General features: G+C 59.4%; 1 protein-coding gene across 1 annotated transcript in view; it reads left to right on the plus strand.

Annotated features, from left to right (window-relative positions):
• The first annotated feature begins 2,627 nt into the window (after positions 1-2,627).
• Positions 2,628-16,061, plus strand: part of SLCO4A1 (solute carrier organic anion transporter family member 4A1) — a 29,233-nt gene continuing 15,799 nt past the window's right edge. The window contains exon 1 of the mRNA XM_003904521.4: positions 2,628-2,755. Coding sequence (XP_003904570.1) covers positions 2,672-2,755 — 84 coding nt within the window. The 5' untranslated portion in view covers positions 2,628-2,671. The remainder of the gene's footprint in view (positions 2,756-16,061) is intronic.

The raw sequence follows: 16,061 nt of genomic DNA on the forward strand, positions 1-16,061 counted from the left end.
ATTCCTGGTCAGAGCCGGGAATGATGTGTGTTCCAGGCTGGACCCCCCAGGCGGAGGCATCAGGATCCCACGCTGTTTCTGGGTTGGCCGTCAACCTGTCCCTCGACCTGACGTATCTCTCTCTTCTCTCTACACTTCTCTTCTGATCTTCAGATCGGTTTTCCTCCAAGTGACAATGTCCATAGAGAGGGAGGCAGAAATACAGGCTGTCACCTTTCAGCTCTTTGGGGTGCCTCTAAAGATGATGTCAGAGAACAGTAAGTGGCCAATAAACATGCAGCATCTGTTCCGAGCCTCCTGAAGCCGCCCTGACAGGCAGCAGCGCAGCCCTGCAAGGCCACAGGGGAGCCAGGGGTTCTTGCTTTCTTTTTCTTTTAATTATTTCCTCTCAAAAAAGAAAAAAAAAAAAGAAAAGAAAGAAAAAATGCCCTGCCGGGATAGAACTTATTGAGTTCAGTATGTTCCAGGGCACATAATCAGGCTGCCGTTGTTCCAAGACACTGCTGTGCTCTATAGCTGACCCCCTGAGTCCTCTAGGGCAAGACTAACGACAGAGTCGGCTCCTGAAAACTGGCGCAGATGGACCCCACCATGTGGGGCCTGGAGTTGGGCCAGTCCTGCAGACCACCTTGATGGCCTGCGGCAGGACCCTTCCAGCAGCTCGCACAGGTGTGGCCTGGGTGAAGGCCTCCTGGCGCTCCTAGGAGCCTCTTGGGGAGCTTGGGCACCAGGGTTTGCCTTTGAGGACAGGACTGAGGGCCTGTGTTTGCATGAATGTACCTGAAATGTTTGCTCTGGATTTACATTTCCAATGGTGCCTATGCAGGAATCCCAAAGAATGCCTGGTGCGGTCTAAGGCAGGTCTGAGGCCGGGAACACTCCACAGGCAGCGATATTTGGCTAGAGTTTAATACCATTTTGTTTCTTTTCATCGATTTTTATGGTAACCTCTTTGTGGTAATCGACACTGACCTTTTTCAAAATAAACTTACCCTTTTAACCAAGTATGTGAATGGTTTAAAGGAAAAACATTGTGTAAATAATGTTTTGAGGGGATAGAATCCAGAAGTGAGTTTTGGAAACAGAGTCCAATCATGCTTCTGACATTTGAAGTGCTTCTCCAGCATCATCACCAGATGATGGGCTATCTCTGCTCACACGTCTCCTGTAACAGGGAGCTCACTACCTCTCAAAGGCACCTTCTGTCGGGTCTGCCTGGAAACGCTGCTTCCGCAGACTCCGCACCTGAGGCCAGGTCTGCAGGGATGCTCAGCCCCCTTCCTTCGCAGGGGAAATACTTTTGGATGTGCACCTTCCACTCCTGGCAGGGCCGCGAGCCCCTGTGGCAGTGCTTCACCCTCTGGGAGGGACCCTCTCCATCTGGGAACAATGCGGGTAGCGTTTTCTCTTAAAGGGCGGTGTCAGGAATGGAAGCGGATATACCCAGCAGCAGTGGGCCTTGCATCTGCTTCCAGAAGTGGAGGCCGGCCTGGGACAGGGGGAGCCCTGAGGACACCACCAGGGGGTCCCAGGACCAGATGCGAGTGGGCACAAGCCCCCAGCCCTGGAGGAAGGAAAACCATTTCATAAATAACCGCATGGGGTTGTGGGCCTTTTCTCACAAGCCTCAGCACCTCTTTGGCCTCTCCATGGTGAACCCACCCCCCACGCTATGCCACCAGGCCAGGTCCTGCAGCATCGCCTCCGTGGCTGGGACTTCCTCACCAGCCTGTGGTCGTGGGGTGGTCATTTCCCCCTTACCTGACTTATCTCAGGATTCACACACACACACTTGACTTTCGGAAACTTCTTTTAAATTAATTTCACTGACACTAAAAGGGAAGCTTTGTGGAGTGTGATTGTGGTTACCTGTTAATACTCGGCAACAATTATGAACCCTGATATGAGCCAACTTCTTCCGTCTTATCCCCTTTGAGGACGCTCTGCCATCGCCCCCATTTTACAAACGAGGAAACTGAGGCTCGGAGGCCTGGGGCAATGTGTTCCAGAACAAACGGCAGGAAGCCGGGGTAGGAATTCCAACTGTGGAAGGGAACGTGGCTGGCACCTCCCTGCCTTCCACCCTCAGTGATAACGTGAAAAAGAGGATGGTGTTATGGAAAAGGCAAAGGGCTGGAGATCCCCCGGATTCCCAGGTTAGGGCGCCGGTCTCACCGTGCGCGCAGGCGGGTCGCGTGCCAGAACAGAACCCGGGGGTCAGGCCGGGGGCGGCGGGCACCTTCACCGGGACCGCCCGTGGCGTTCCCCCAGCCCCTCCGCCGCGGGTCCCACGTGGCCCAGACCCTGCGGCGGCCTTTCCGAAGGGCGGAGCCGAAAAACGGCGGCTTCGTTCCACTCGGCCCCACAGCGCCCGGGAGCGAATCCCGAGTCCGCTCGGAACGGCCTCGCCGCGTGGCCCGGGGCGGTGTCGCCACCGCGCGTTCTCGGCCTCCCGGCTGCGGCAGGGATGCCGGTCCTTGGAGCTGGAGCGGCGATTCCGGGAAGCGGCGGGGCTCGGGAGAGAGACGCCGGGGTACCCCGCCGCGCGTTCCCGCCTCTGTGCCCTCGGGGGGTGGGGCCCCGGACGCCGCTGCCATTGGCCGTGGGGGGTGAGGCGGACCCCGCGCAGGAAACCCCGCCCCTCCCTCTGCGGCGGGGGCGGCCCCAGCCGATGAATGAAGAGGCGCGGGCGGCCCGGGAGGCCAGAGCGTGGAGCGCAGCGCTGCGCGGCGGCCAGGCCCTGGAGAAGAGGACGGTGAGTGCGCAGGGAGCGGGGAGCGGGCGCGGGTGCGCAGGGCCCGACCCGGTGGCGTAGGAGCGCGGCAGGTGCCGCCATCGTGGGCGGGGGCTGGAGCGCCGAGGGGATGCGCGCCGGGGCGGGAGGCCTGGGCACCGGTTCAGCGCCCCGAGCCTCTCCGCGGGGGCGGGCAGGACCGAGCGGAATCGGAGGCCAAATTGGCCGCTTCCCGCAGCCGGCTGCGCAGGTAGGAGCTCCCGAGTCGCCCGCAGGAGGAGCGCTGCAGCGGGTGCGGGGAGGAAGCGGGTGAGTAGGGGCTGGGGCCCTGGCGGGGACTGTTGGAGTGGCCGGGGCGGGTGACCTGGGCAGGTGGCCCGGAGCGCGCGCAGGTGCAGGCCCCACAGGTCCAGCTGGGGACGGACGCACCTCCGCGGAGCTCCAGGGTTGCGGAGTCAACCACTTGCGGCGGCCGCTGCTGCTGAGTCAAGGAGGAAACCTTCATGCACGGAAGTTTCTCGGGGGCGGCTAGGCTTTGTTCGCGCCAGAGGCGCTCGAGACACCTCCAGATGGGTAGCGCGGGCGGAGCGCACGGGGCTAGTTTCCAGCAACGGCAGTGCCCCTTTCCCTGCCCCACCACGCGACGTCTTGGCCTTGGCTTGGGGGAACTCGGGCGCCCCCCAGGTGCAGGCAGAAGGTCGGGTGCCCTCGCGTTGCTGTTGGGCGCCCCTGGCCAGGGAGGATGGAAAGGAAGGAGCAGGCAGGCTTAGCTGCCCTAGACCGGCCCTAGACCGGGAACCCGGGAGCAGATCCGACTTCCACTTCCAAGGGAGAAACCGCCTCCCTCATTGGCGCCCCGAGGGGAGAGAGAAGCTCAGCGAGGTTTCCATGTGGTCTGCGTGGTTGGTGAACCCTCAGGCTGGGGGGTACCCCGCTTGGCGTGCAAGGCCCTCTTTGGAGCTGCCGCGGGACCAGGCTGTGCGTCCTGTTTCTGTCTGGAGGCGGCTGGAACGCGGTAGTTTTCCACATCCATGCAACCGGCTTGTCAGCTGCTGCTCCTCAGCTGTGGTTTTTGGAACTTGGGTTACCTCCATCTAATCAGAGACTGGCTCTGTGGAGCCCGATATCAGCGAGGTTTTCATTCCCAGCACCGCAGAGCAGATGGATCTCAGAGGACAGCTCCTTGGTCTTAGCCGGTTCCACTTGTGAATCTGGTAATAATGACAGAGACAGTGACAGCCGGGGCTAGGTGTTGACTGCTGGAATGTGCCGGACATGGTAATGTGCCGGTCAGGCTGCCCTGACTGCACTTGGCAGGCTATGTCCTGCCTTCCTGCTGGGCAAGGTCAGCAGGTGGTGCCTGGAAAATTCTTCATGAGGGAGCTTCCCTCCCGAGTGGCCATGACCTAATCTGTGGGTGTGGCCCCTAAAGCAGGTGCTGGGCAAGTCCCTACCATGGTGGAGAGCTGGCTGGGCACGTGGCAGGCAGGGCAGGCTGGGCCAGGTGAAGGGTGGCCAGGTGGATGGACGTGCTCTCCTTGCTAGAGCAAGTGACTCCAGTGACTAAGCCCAGAGAGACTGGCTCTCCTCAGGGCTCTGATGGGCCCCTTGGCTTGACCAAACCCCATTGCAGCTTTGGTTCCAGGTTGGTCTGACTTCCAAATGGCAAAGTTTTTCTCAGCCCATGGTAGAATGAAAAGTTAACTTATCGAATTTAGTATTGTGCCTACAAGGTCCTTGATCTGGATGTCTCCATGAGTGTTAATCCATTTCTGGGGCGGGTACTGCTGAGCCAAAATACATTCCTGGCTTCCTGGACTGGTCGACCAGAACATGTTGGGTCCTGGTGCTCTCCCCAGCGGTTGGTTGTAGGTGGTCAGAGATGAGCCACAGAAAAGTCAGCGTGCAGCCTGGTGCTGGGGGCAGGAGGGAGCGGGGCCCTCGGAGCACCTGGCCGGGAGGGAGCCACGCCAGGCCAGCCCTCCTGCTTCCTCCAGCGGGGTGTGGACAGAGGCCACAAAACGTTCCCTCACTTGCCACGTGACTGCCTCTTTCACAAGTGGCAAGGTGCACATTGTTGGCTTTTGGACAAGGACATGGGACAGTCCTCGGACCTTGCTGTCGCTTTCGTTCTGGGACAGGGACCACTGGCCCCCAGCAAGCTTGCTGAGTGTCAGCTGACTTCAGGCAGGATCTGGGTCTTGCCCACTTGTTGGAACCACAGGTGCATGGGGATTGCACCCTTGAACAGGGAGGGAGGCGCCAGCAACTCACATGCTAGGTTAACAAGTTCTGGGTGACTAGGAACCTTGGCCCTGCTGGGGGTGTGAGGAGGAAACTGGCCCTGCTTCTGGGACAACAGATTCTGGGCTTGTCCTCCTGTGGGTCTCTGCAAAGGAAGCAGACTGGGGCCACAAAGAACAAACTGGTCCTGGGGACCCTGCTTCCTTCTCTGGCCCCTGCCAGCCCTTCAGGCTACCTGCTGTCCTCAGATGCTGGGGTCTCCAGCTGTCTCCCACCCTTCAATTCTTTTCCGTAGGCACCTTCCCACCAGCATCACACAGAATTAGACCCTGGGACTACATTTCTGGGGGAAAGTGTCTGCTTTTTAAAACCACATGCCTTCTGCAGAAGCCGCTCCCCGTGTAGCCCAAGCGTAGCATGAGACTTGCCACCACTGGCTGGGGTCGCTTATGGATGCCAGAGAACCCAGATTCCTCTCCCTGCCGTGTGCACCCAGGCCCCTCCTGCCCACAGACCTCACCTTTTCTTGGTGTTTGTTTTTAAATCTAGCAAGACTTGGGGGGGTACCTGAGGCATTGCCCCTCTGGTCCAAGCCACAGGGAGAGCTTGGGGTGCTTGGGTGCATGTGGTGTCCAGTCTGCTGGGCGGCGTGCGGTGTCCGGTCTGCTGGGCGGCGTGTGGTGTCCAGTCTGCCGCAGACTCACTTGGGGCCTTGCATTTGCCACTGGGCTCTGCCCTTCGGGAGACACTGCGGACCTGACACTTGGACCCATGGGCCTAGGAGGCCACCTGGAAGGAGAGTGGCCCAGCTGTGCTAGGCAGGTCCCTCATCCGGACAGAACCTGCATCCCAGAGCCTCTCAAGCCCCCCGAGGGCCCTTGTGGGTCTTGTCTCTCCCACAGGTTGGTGGTCAGATTTGAGCCCCTTTGCTGGCAGGCCCTCTGAGCTGCCCGCTTTTCCCTCCCACCACCTGCCCTGCCTCCTGTGGTGCACGGGGTTCTCCTGGAGGAGGGAGGTCATGGGCATCCCCCACCTCCTCACCTTCACCCTCAGGAGTCCCAGGGCCCTGGCTGCTCTGCACAGCAGGCTGGGAAGCAGGCTTTGTGCCCAAGGACTAGCCTGAGAACCAGGAGGTCCTTTCCCCTTCCCCAGAGAACAAGGAGAGCTGTGAATACCACGGGGCTGTAAAGGGGACCCCCACATGCAGGAAAACCTGAGTTGTGGCATCACTTATACCTTTGCTCACCAGTAGCCGAGGCACGGTGGGGGTCCTGAGCATGGGCAAGGCAAGCCACTTCCACTCCAGCCATGGAAGGAGGCTGAGGAGGCCAGGGCAGCTGTGCACATCTGCGGCAGGCAGGGCCTGCGGGGCTCCGGGGCCGGACACGATGGATTTCCATTCTGAGTCTGGTTCCCATGAACTCCAGTGCTGACTGGGCCCACTTTGAGTAGGACGCTCAGTGGCTCATTCCCATTCTCATAATGTCTCTGTTATGGGGGAAACTGAGGCAGAGAGCGCCGCCTCCCCCATGCCCCCGCCCATGACCTGCGTGGCTTGGAGCCAGCCTCTCTCTTCTTCTCAAACATGCCCTCAAATGGCAGGAAGCTTTTAGTTCCATGGATGGGATGATGAGTCGGAAGGAAGAGTAAACCTGCACACCCAGGTTCAGTAGGCGGAGACTGGGTGCAAGCAGGGATCTTCAGGTTGAGGGACGGGTCTGTCTGGGCCCGCCCTGCTGCTGCGCCCCGGCTCCCTCTCACTCAGACAGTCCTTCATTGTCGGCCCCATGCAAAGCAATGGCTTCCTGCCTGCTCGCCTATGCGAGGTCACCAGGTATGCAAATTGGGGTGCACCAGGCACAGCTGAGGCCCCCAGATGCTGCTGCCAGAGTCTGTGCCTCAACCTAAAGAAGTGAAAGCTCCCTTCATTCATTCACCCAGCTTGAGGAAGAGACCCCAGTGTGAGTTTGGAGACAGAGGAGAGAGTCCCAGGTGTCACAGGGGGCTGCTGTGGCAGGGGAGGTGGCTGAGGACGGTGTGGGGAGCAGGCAGGCGCTCAGGGCAGCCTCAGAGCCGTCAGGTGCCAGGAGGAGGGACTCGGCTTTGTCAGGTAGTGCCTGGGCTGGAATCTGAAGAGAAAGGAGAACTGAGACCCCGTGGTCCTGCCTGGCCTCCAAATTCTGAGTGGGTCCTGGAAGCCGGGCCTGAGACGTCCCCTAATGTGGAGGGGGTGCTACCCACCCAGCCCAGCTCCAGGCCTCCCTGGGAACATTTGCTGGGCCACAGTAAGTCAGGCAGGTCAGGCCCAGGGTCTGGCAGGCTTAAAATAGGTCTCTCAGAGATGCTGTGTCCTTTCCACATGCTGCGCTGAGAGCGCTTTGCAGAGAGCCAGACTGGGAAGTAAGTGGATGGGGCCTGGGGAAGTAGGTAGGCTTCTAGAAGTGGCATAGGCTGGGCTGTGTCAGCTGCCCGCACATGGGGATACAGGCTGGCACCCCAGTTCCCACAAGCCAGGCCGTGTCAAGTACCCACACGTGGCCACTGGCTCCTCACAGGACTTCCTCCCGAAGTCCTGGCTTGAGAGGAGGGGAGGCAGAGGTCAGCTGGATTCACCTCTAAAAGACCCTAGCAGAGAAGTCGACCTCTTATCCCAGGGATGCAGCTGACTGACAAGGCCAGCATGAGGAAATTGGAAGAGAACTCTGGCCCCCATGGCCTCCTCCTAAAAGAGCGGGCACAGACACATACACAGGTGCACACGCATGCGTACACCCTCCCCAGGCCTGCCCTCGGCCGGAGGCTCCAGGGACACATTATCCCCCGGCTGATCGCCTTGGCCTAATTCACGCCCTGGCTGCTGCCAAGGCCTCTGGCAGCAACTTTCCCCCTTCCTCCCCTGCAGGGTTGTTGTGGGTTAGAGCAGGGACAGGGCCTGAGGGGGCTAAACTCCCAGGGAAAGGGCAGCTGGCTCTCTCGATGCACAGGAGGGGCGGGGTGGTTTGTGTTTCTCTCGGGCTGAGAACCACCTAAGGCTCCGCTCGGCTTCCTCTGGCCTCAGATGTTCTCCCATGGATGGAGGCATCAGGGTGGCCGGGAAAGGACAGGCCCAGAGGTGAGTGGGTGTCCCAGGGTGGGGCAGCCACAGGGGGCCTGGAGTGGCTTGCAGGCAGGGCCACCAGTCAGGGTTCCGGGCCTGGGCACACGGGCAGGCTCTGCTTCCAGGGGCTCCTTCCCACCTGCCGGCTGCGTGGGAGCCGTGTGGCTAGAGCCCCGGGGGAGACCTTGTCCCTCATTCTGGAGCAGCCGTCAGGAGTACAAGGCCATGGGAGAGGGCCCTACTCCCTTGATGGGGCAGATTTCAGTGACTGTGTGTGCACAGGAGAGCTCAGCTGGTTCAGGCCTCCAGAAGGTTCCGGGACGGCAACGGCGGTGGTGTTCTGTCAGAACTTCCTCCCGAAGCCCGGCTCCCAGGGCCTTGGATGGTGCCTGGAGTTGACTCCAGGTTCCGTGCCTCTTGTCCCTGCCGGTCTCTGCAGCCCAGGTGGTTCTGATTCGCAGCCACGGGCAGCTTTCGCGCCCTGCTCTCGAGTGACTGCCGCTGGGCTCCTCACGGGTGCGACGGTGTCCTGGGAGTCCCTGAAGCCCAGGTTTCCCGCACAGCAGGCGTTAGGAAGCGGGTGCCAAAGCTTGGAAGGACTGGCTTGTATTCGTCTGAGTTATCCACAGAAACACAACCAACAGGATAGGTGGAAAGAGATTTATCCTGAAGACCTGCCTCACGCACTTATGGAATGGGGAGTCCCGAGACCTGTCGTTGGCAAACTGAAGGCCCAGGAGAGCTGATGGTTTCGGTCCAGTCTGAGTCTGAAGGCCCAAGAACTGGAGAAACACTGCTGCAGGTTCCAGCCTGAAGGCTGGAGATCCAAGAAGAGCTGGCATTTCAGTCCAAGCCCAAAGGCAGGAAAAGACCAAGGTCCCAGCTGCAGCAGTCACCGGAGGAGGCCTTCTCACTCAGCCTTTGGCTCTTTGGAGGCCCCCACCTGATTGGATGAGGCCCACCACCCTGCGGAGGACCATCCCTTCACATGCTAATCTCACCTGGAAACACTCACAGCACACCCAGAACGATGCCGGGCCAAATGTCTGGGCACCCAGGGCCCACTCAGGTTGACACACGAAATTCACCATTACAGCGCTCTTGGCCCTGACCCTGAGACCATCGCACATGGCATCAGAGGCTGTAGAGTGGGCCCCGCAGAAGACAGGAAGCAGATGCCCTGGTGTTAGATGCAGTCAAGGTGTTCAGATGAGGATGACAGTGGACTGGAGCTGGGAGGCTGACAGGAGCCAGAGCGGCCTGGGGGCTGGCCGCTGGCCTGTCCTTCCCGCGGGTGCAGTCTCCTGCACTCCATGGCTGACCCATCCCTGCCCCGGGTCTCCCACTCCCTCCTCTGCCACCTGGCTGCCACTGCCCGGCCTTCCACAACTGCCTCTCACCATCACCCCAAACTCCTCATCTGCAGCACTGGGGTTCACCTGTGCCTGGCCACATCAGCGGTGCAGTCTCATCTGCGTATACACCAGCCCACCCATGCAGCCAGCTTGGGATGAGAGGACAGTCATGAGGTCCCCGTGGCCCTTGGAAGGAGGCCTTTGGAAGAGGCAGGTCCTTTGAATTTGGTCTGGGGTCAAGGCTGCCTGCAGCTCCCTCCCCAGCCCTGTAGTGGGGGCTGTGTCCATGCATCAGAAGAAGCCGCTGAAGCTGAGGGTGTGGCTCTGGGATGAGGATGAGGCTCCATCCCTCACTGGTGCAGGGACCAGCTTGGGAAGCTAACGCACCTTTTTCTCAAAACCAATTCCAAGTGGAAAGAAACTATAGGCATATGTGCCTGTGTACACGCACCTACACAGCTGTGCACACACAGGCACACACAGGGTGCCGGAAAGAAGAATCGAAAGGACAGGCCTCCCTGCTTCCCTGAGCCCAGCTGCAATGTCCTATTCCCCTTGGCGGGGCCAGTCCAGGGGCCAGGCCAGGGGCCAGGCGGCCTCTACATGGGGCTGCCATGAGGCCCTTCCAGCTCCTGAAACTCCCTTGCCCCACCCCACACCAGCTTATCCACAATGGGCCTGAGACCAAGAAACCAAAGGTGTGGGCCGCCGAGCTGCCCGCCTTAACGCGGACCAGACAGCATTACTCCAGGCACCATTAGCAGCGAACACAGAGGCGACGCTCACCTTCTTACTGAGCCATGAGGTTATCTGCCTTGGCCATCTCAGAAGCTAGCAGATCCTAGAAGAAAAGCCACATGTGAGTGGCCTGGATGGTCCTCATGGGCCCCAGCAGCACTGTCCTTGAGGGAACTGATTCCTGAGACCAGGACGGGGCCGCTGGCTGCCTCCACCAAGCATGTGTCTGTCTGGCTGTCCCCATCGCTGGACTCGGCTGCTGCGGCTAAGATGCTTTCATGTCCCACGTTGGGCTGGTTTTCGTGCCAAACACTAGCCCTGAACTGTGAGTCCTGCACAGCATATTCAGCAAGGACTCCTTCAGGTCCAGGCCAAGCATTGACACACATGTTGGGCACCCACTTCTCCAGGCAGAGTTCTCATCCCTCTGGCTCACCAGCTCAGAACGGCACGCTAAGTAAATTCCAGTGCTTACGACGTATCCACGTGAGGTCTTGGTACAGTCCCAGAAACTTCCTTTGGAAAATGCATGAACGTGGGACTGTCCTCATCACCCTGAGAGTTCAGGAGTGTCGCCTGCCCTGCGTCACTCAGCAACCCACCCGTCTCCTGGTGACGGCCCGAGCCAGGCAGATGCCCCATCAGAGTCAGCTTTTATATTTGCTTCTGTTGTCCTTTAGCCCCTGAGTCATGGAACGCCCACCTTCCCCTTTCCAATCTAGACGCCACTGCTGAAGGGGGAAACGGCCTCCCAGAGATTTTCAGCTTCAGAAGAGAACCCAGAGCTGAAACTCTTGGGCATGACGAAGATGGAATGGGTACTGTCACACGCGTGCCGCTTGCGTGAGGGCAAGTACAGATTCAGATAAGGGGAGGCTGGCCCGAAGCCAGGTCGCTGCTGGATCTCAGAAAGACGTCAGAACCAGGCCCCAACGGAAGCCCCTGGAGGTGCACAGCTGGTGAGCTGAGTGCTGCCGCGTAATTCTCATCGTGTGCAGCTGTCTGATGGGCATCTGCTAGAAGCCACATGGCTAATATTTAAAATAGGATTTTAAATTTGCTGATTTAAATTTAATTTTAATTTAATAGGTGACTTTTGACTGAGCTTTACATATTTATGTCAGAGCTTTTAATTCAGGTAAATCAGCCTTCAGCTTGAAGCTGTTTGGACCCCTGCAACTACCTGTTCTTTCTCAGTTGTGGCTTTCATTTTCAAGAAGGAAGTCCTTCTGTTTCTCTGTGGCCATTGCTGATCACGAAGCTTAGCAATCTGGCTTCCTCTCAAAGCTGTGCAGACGGGAACCTCCCCCTTACCTGCTTTGACCCCAGCGTCTGGTCCTGAGGCCAGGGCTGAACACACTGCGTGTACAAGGCAAACCCAGTATCTGGGCGTTGAGTGGGTGTTTCACGACAGTCTGTGTCTTGGTCCGCAATGGTTTACATGGGTTTGCCCACCACTGAGCATCCCAGGACCTCATCAGACCCTTTGCAGAAGTGCTGGTGAATCCGACCCGCCCCAGCCCGCCACCCCTGTCCCAGCATTTGCAGCCAGGCGGCACCTCTGTCTGAGCTCTCCCTTGCCCACGTCAGGCTGTTCCTTCCTTGGCCCCGTTGAGGTTCCTTCCCTTGATGTTCTGGCCCAGCCCGGAAATGAGGTCAAGTTTCTGCTATTTATGTGTCTGCATGTGCATGTGTGTGCATGTGTGTGGACCTTGACCTCCAGGCAGCCCTCAGGGTACTTCTTGGCTCTGTGTGCGTGCACTAAGAAAAACGACGCGAAGGAAACACGCGCAGATGCTGCCTGGGGAGTCTGGGTAGCTCTGAGCCTGGCCTGTACTACTCTGGGTCTCTGAGGTTGCTTTCTGTTTCAGCGGCTGGTGGAGATCCTCCGGGCTGCTGAGCGGTGGAGCCGTGGCCCCTCCTCACCAGTCCCACGCCGGGGCTGTTGCTCCTCGTCTTTTCCACTCGACTCCTGGCATTCGAGTTCTTGTGTTAAAAATGCTCCTGGGACGTCATCCTTGCGACAGCTCACTTCAGTGGCAAGCCTGTGGCTTGTGGGTGGCAGTGGGTGGCTCTCTGCCCCTCGGGGAGGTGTGGCGCATTGCTCTTACAGTACAAAAGTCTCTGCTTCCTTCCACGCACACTCCCTTTCTGACACAGCAGGCCCCAAACCAGCCTGGCCTGCCAGCTCGTGCATAGGTATTGGCACTGTAAATAAAACCCCGGGTGTGGCCTCGGGCACCCAGGCCTCAGGAATGACTGCTGTGGAATCTCTGCTGTCCGAGGCCTCCAAATTCGGCCTCAAACAGTCTCACAGCAGCATCCAAGATCAACAGCGGACGCACGTGAGTGCCACACGAGTGTGCACGGCTCTTTCAATAGATGTCAGAAGGCAGCTGTGACGCAGACTGTCAGCTCTGGAGCCAGACTGCGGGGGCTGCATCCTCATTGCCACCGGCGGGCTGTGTGGCCTTGAGCAAACGACTGACCCCCCCGCGCCTTCTTCCCCTACTCTGAGGCCTGGGACAGTGCCTGGTACACAGCTGGCGCTCAGTGTGCACAGCGGGTGTCAGCACCCCACCGCCCAGCGGGATTCTTTACAGCAGCTGCCTGCATTCGTCCCAAGGAGCCTGGGGCTGGGGCATCCATTCACTGAGAGGTGAGACCTCCGATTCCACATAGGAGCTGTGTGGGGACCGCGCTTCGGTGGAGGACGTGGGGAGAGGAGCCAGAGCCCAGCTTTGGGGGCTCAATTCTGAGATCTGTGTGGCCTTGGGGAAGGGGTGCTGGTGCTGCCAGATCTCTCCAGATGTAAAACAAGCCTTGCCTCCACCTGGGGGAGATCCCACGGCCTGCTCGCAGCCTGACCATGCTGGGCCCGTTTATCTGCCCTCACAGATGAAGTCACCCCTTTATTTAAAAACCAAAACAAAAAACAAAAAAAGTCAGCAATTTGTCATCCCCAAATGCTGCAGTGTCTTTCAGCGTAGGCCTGTCCCAGGGCTGGTTCTCACTGATACCCCTGTGTCCCCTTCCACCCCCACAGTGGATCAGCGGCTGTGCCTCTGCTCCCACCCGCCACGCTCACCTTACAGTTTGTGTCTGTTAAGCTCTAACTCTGCCTCAATCCCAGGGTCATCTCTCTGGGCCCTCCCCAGGTCTCTGTCATCTCCCAAATTTGGGGGCACATGTGGCACCTGTTTGCCTCCGTGGGGGCTGCTGCAAGAAATGACCACACACCAAGAGGCTGAAAACATAGAATTTTATTCCCCTAGCTCCAGAGGCCAGGAACCCAAAATCCACACGGGCTGTGCTCCCCCTGGGGCTCTGAGGAGGGTCCTTCCTGCCCCGATGGCTCCCGGGGCTCCAGGTGGTCCTGGGAGTGCCATGCCTGTCTCTGTCTCTTCTGCAGGTGGCCTTCTCTGTGTCATCTTCTCCTCTAAATGCACCTGTCACCAGGTTTAGGGCCCACCTTGTTCCCAGGATGATCTCTTCTCAGATCACTCATCACATCTGCAAAGACGCTTTTTCCACATAAGGTCACGCGCTCAGTCAGGTTCCAGGTGAACGTGACTGCCTGGGGAACGTGGGGGGCACTCGTCCACCCACCCTAGTCCCAGCGCAGGCCCAGCAAAGAGACTCTGTAAGGAGCTGCCAGGAGGATCCTGGGACAGCACCTAGCCCAGGTCCCCATGGGACTGCTCGCTGTCCCTGCGTCTCCATGCATCTCTGTGCATCGCCAGCTGTGGCTGGAAGGAGACCCCATGGCTGAATACTTGGGGCTTCGAACTCTGCAGAGCCCTGAGCACGGCTGAGGTGGCCCCAGCCTCAGCCTCACATCAGTGGGCAGCATTTCTCACGCTTTGTGTTTTGGAGCCTCCCGGGGTGCGATGTTTCATGGACTGAAGAAGCTTCTGGAAGCGCCAGGTCCCTGTTAAATGTGATACAATGTGGCCCAATATGGACACGCCACTGCCCACCCCACCCCAGCTCCGCAGTGAAGACAAAAGACCCAGACTGTGGACTTAGACGACAGAAACAGGCCCTGTCTTACTGCTGAGGACCGGAAATCAGGGATCATGGTGTCTGCAAGGCTGGCCCTCGGAGCCTGCAGGGAAAGGAGCTGCTCCCGGCCTCCCTCCCAGGCAGGGGAGTGGTCTTCACATCCACGTGGCGTTCTCCCTCCCTGCGTGGGCGTTCACATCCCCTTTCTAATATGGACACCGGTCACATTGGATCAGGGCCCACCCAATGTCTCTGTTTAACCTTAGTCGCCTCTTTAAAGGCCTGAGTTTCAAAAACTGTCACATTCGGAGGTACTGGGGATTAGGGCTCCACAACAGCTTCTTTTGGGGGTCACAATTCAGCCATAACAGGAGGTGCCCCAGATGGCAAGCACCTTGAGGTCTGCAGGAAAGACCCTCCCAGGGCCGGGGGCAGCACAGTTGTTCCGTATCACAGCATCCCCAGGAAGGACCCTCCCAGGGTGGGGGGGCAGCACAGGTGTTCCGTATCACAGCAGCCCCGGGAAGGACCCTCCCAGGGCCTGGGGCAGCACAGGTGTTCCGTATCACAGCATCCCCGGGAAGGACCCTCCCAGGGCCGGGGGCAGCACAGGTGTTCCGTATCACAGCAGCCCCGGGAAGGACCCTCCCAGGGTGGGGGAGCACAGGTGTTCCATATCACAGCATCCCCGGGAAGGACCCTCGGCGGGGGGGGCAGCACAGGTGTTCTGTATCACAGCATCCCCGGGAAGGACCCCCCGCCCCAGGGCCGGGGGAGCACAGGTATTCCGTATCACAGCAGCCCCGGGAAGGACCCTCCCAGGGTGGGGGCAGCACAGGTGTTCGGTTTACAGCAGCCCCGGGAAGGACCCTCTGAAGGTGGAGGCAGCACCGGTGTTCCACATCACAGCAGCCCTGTTTATTTGCCGGTTTATTTCTGGTGGGGAAACCCCTTAAGATGCAGAGAGGATGCAGCCACCTGGGTTTCCCAGAAGGCCTTGGGCAGTGGTGGGGACCTGTGTATCCGGGAATTGGTGTGGGGAGTAAGGAGGCGCCCTGCGGAGCCTCGGGATGGTGGGAAACGGGGCTGGTGAGGGCAACGGGGCAGGGGCAGTGCAGGGTTCAGAAGGAAGGTGGCGCGTGGGCACATTTTCCTGGTAACTGGTTCACATGGCTGCCGATTGCAGCTCCTGTTAGCCACAGGCAGCGATGCCAGCTGCCGCAGACCAAGGCCGAACCAGCACCGGCCAGAACTTGGCGGCCGGGGGCGTCTCCAGTGCTGGGGACACACGTGGCCCCGGAGGCCGTTTCCAGCTCATTCCTGCACCTCCCAAACTGCACCAAGAGGAGCTCCTTTCTCACGCCAAAGGGTACAGAAAGCTGCCAGGGTATGAATTTAAGGATGAACAAGATCAGGCTCCAGGACCAACGTGGAGACCCCCTGTGGAATCCATCGGGGCCACTCGGCTGCAAATGGCAGGGGACGTGGCTGACACGAGAGGGGGCAGGGCGGGGTGACCTGGGACCCCAGTGTCTGACTCGGCCTCCGCGTCTCAGCTCCACTCTCCACTGTGTGGCCCCATCTCGGTGGGCCCTGCCTTCTTCACAGCCCCGACGCCACACTGCTGAAGCGGCAGCTTTTCCTTCCAACAGTTCTAGAAAGGGCAGGAACCGAGCCCCTGTGAGTAGGCCGGGCACAGCCCCCACTTCCCGCAGCGGAACTGCGGCTGGGAGACAGTGCCTGAGTGTGGGTTTGGCCAGACGCCACCCTGGATTTGGGAGACTCTTGAGACAAGGCAGGCAGAGCTTTGAGCCACCCCCATGATGGGTGTGCTGGAATGTTCCCGCCTGGTCGTGCTGTATCCGTGGAGAGACGTGAGCTTGCTAAC

The sequence above is a fragment of the Papio anubis genome, chromosome 16 (assembly GCF_008728515.1).
Source record: "Papio anubis isolate 15944 chromosome 16, Panubis1.0, whole genome shotgun sequence".
NCBI classification, from domain to species: Eukaryota; Metazoa; Chordata; class Mammalia; order Primates; family Cercopithecidae; genus Papio; species Papio anubis.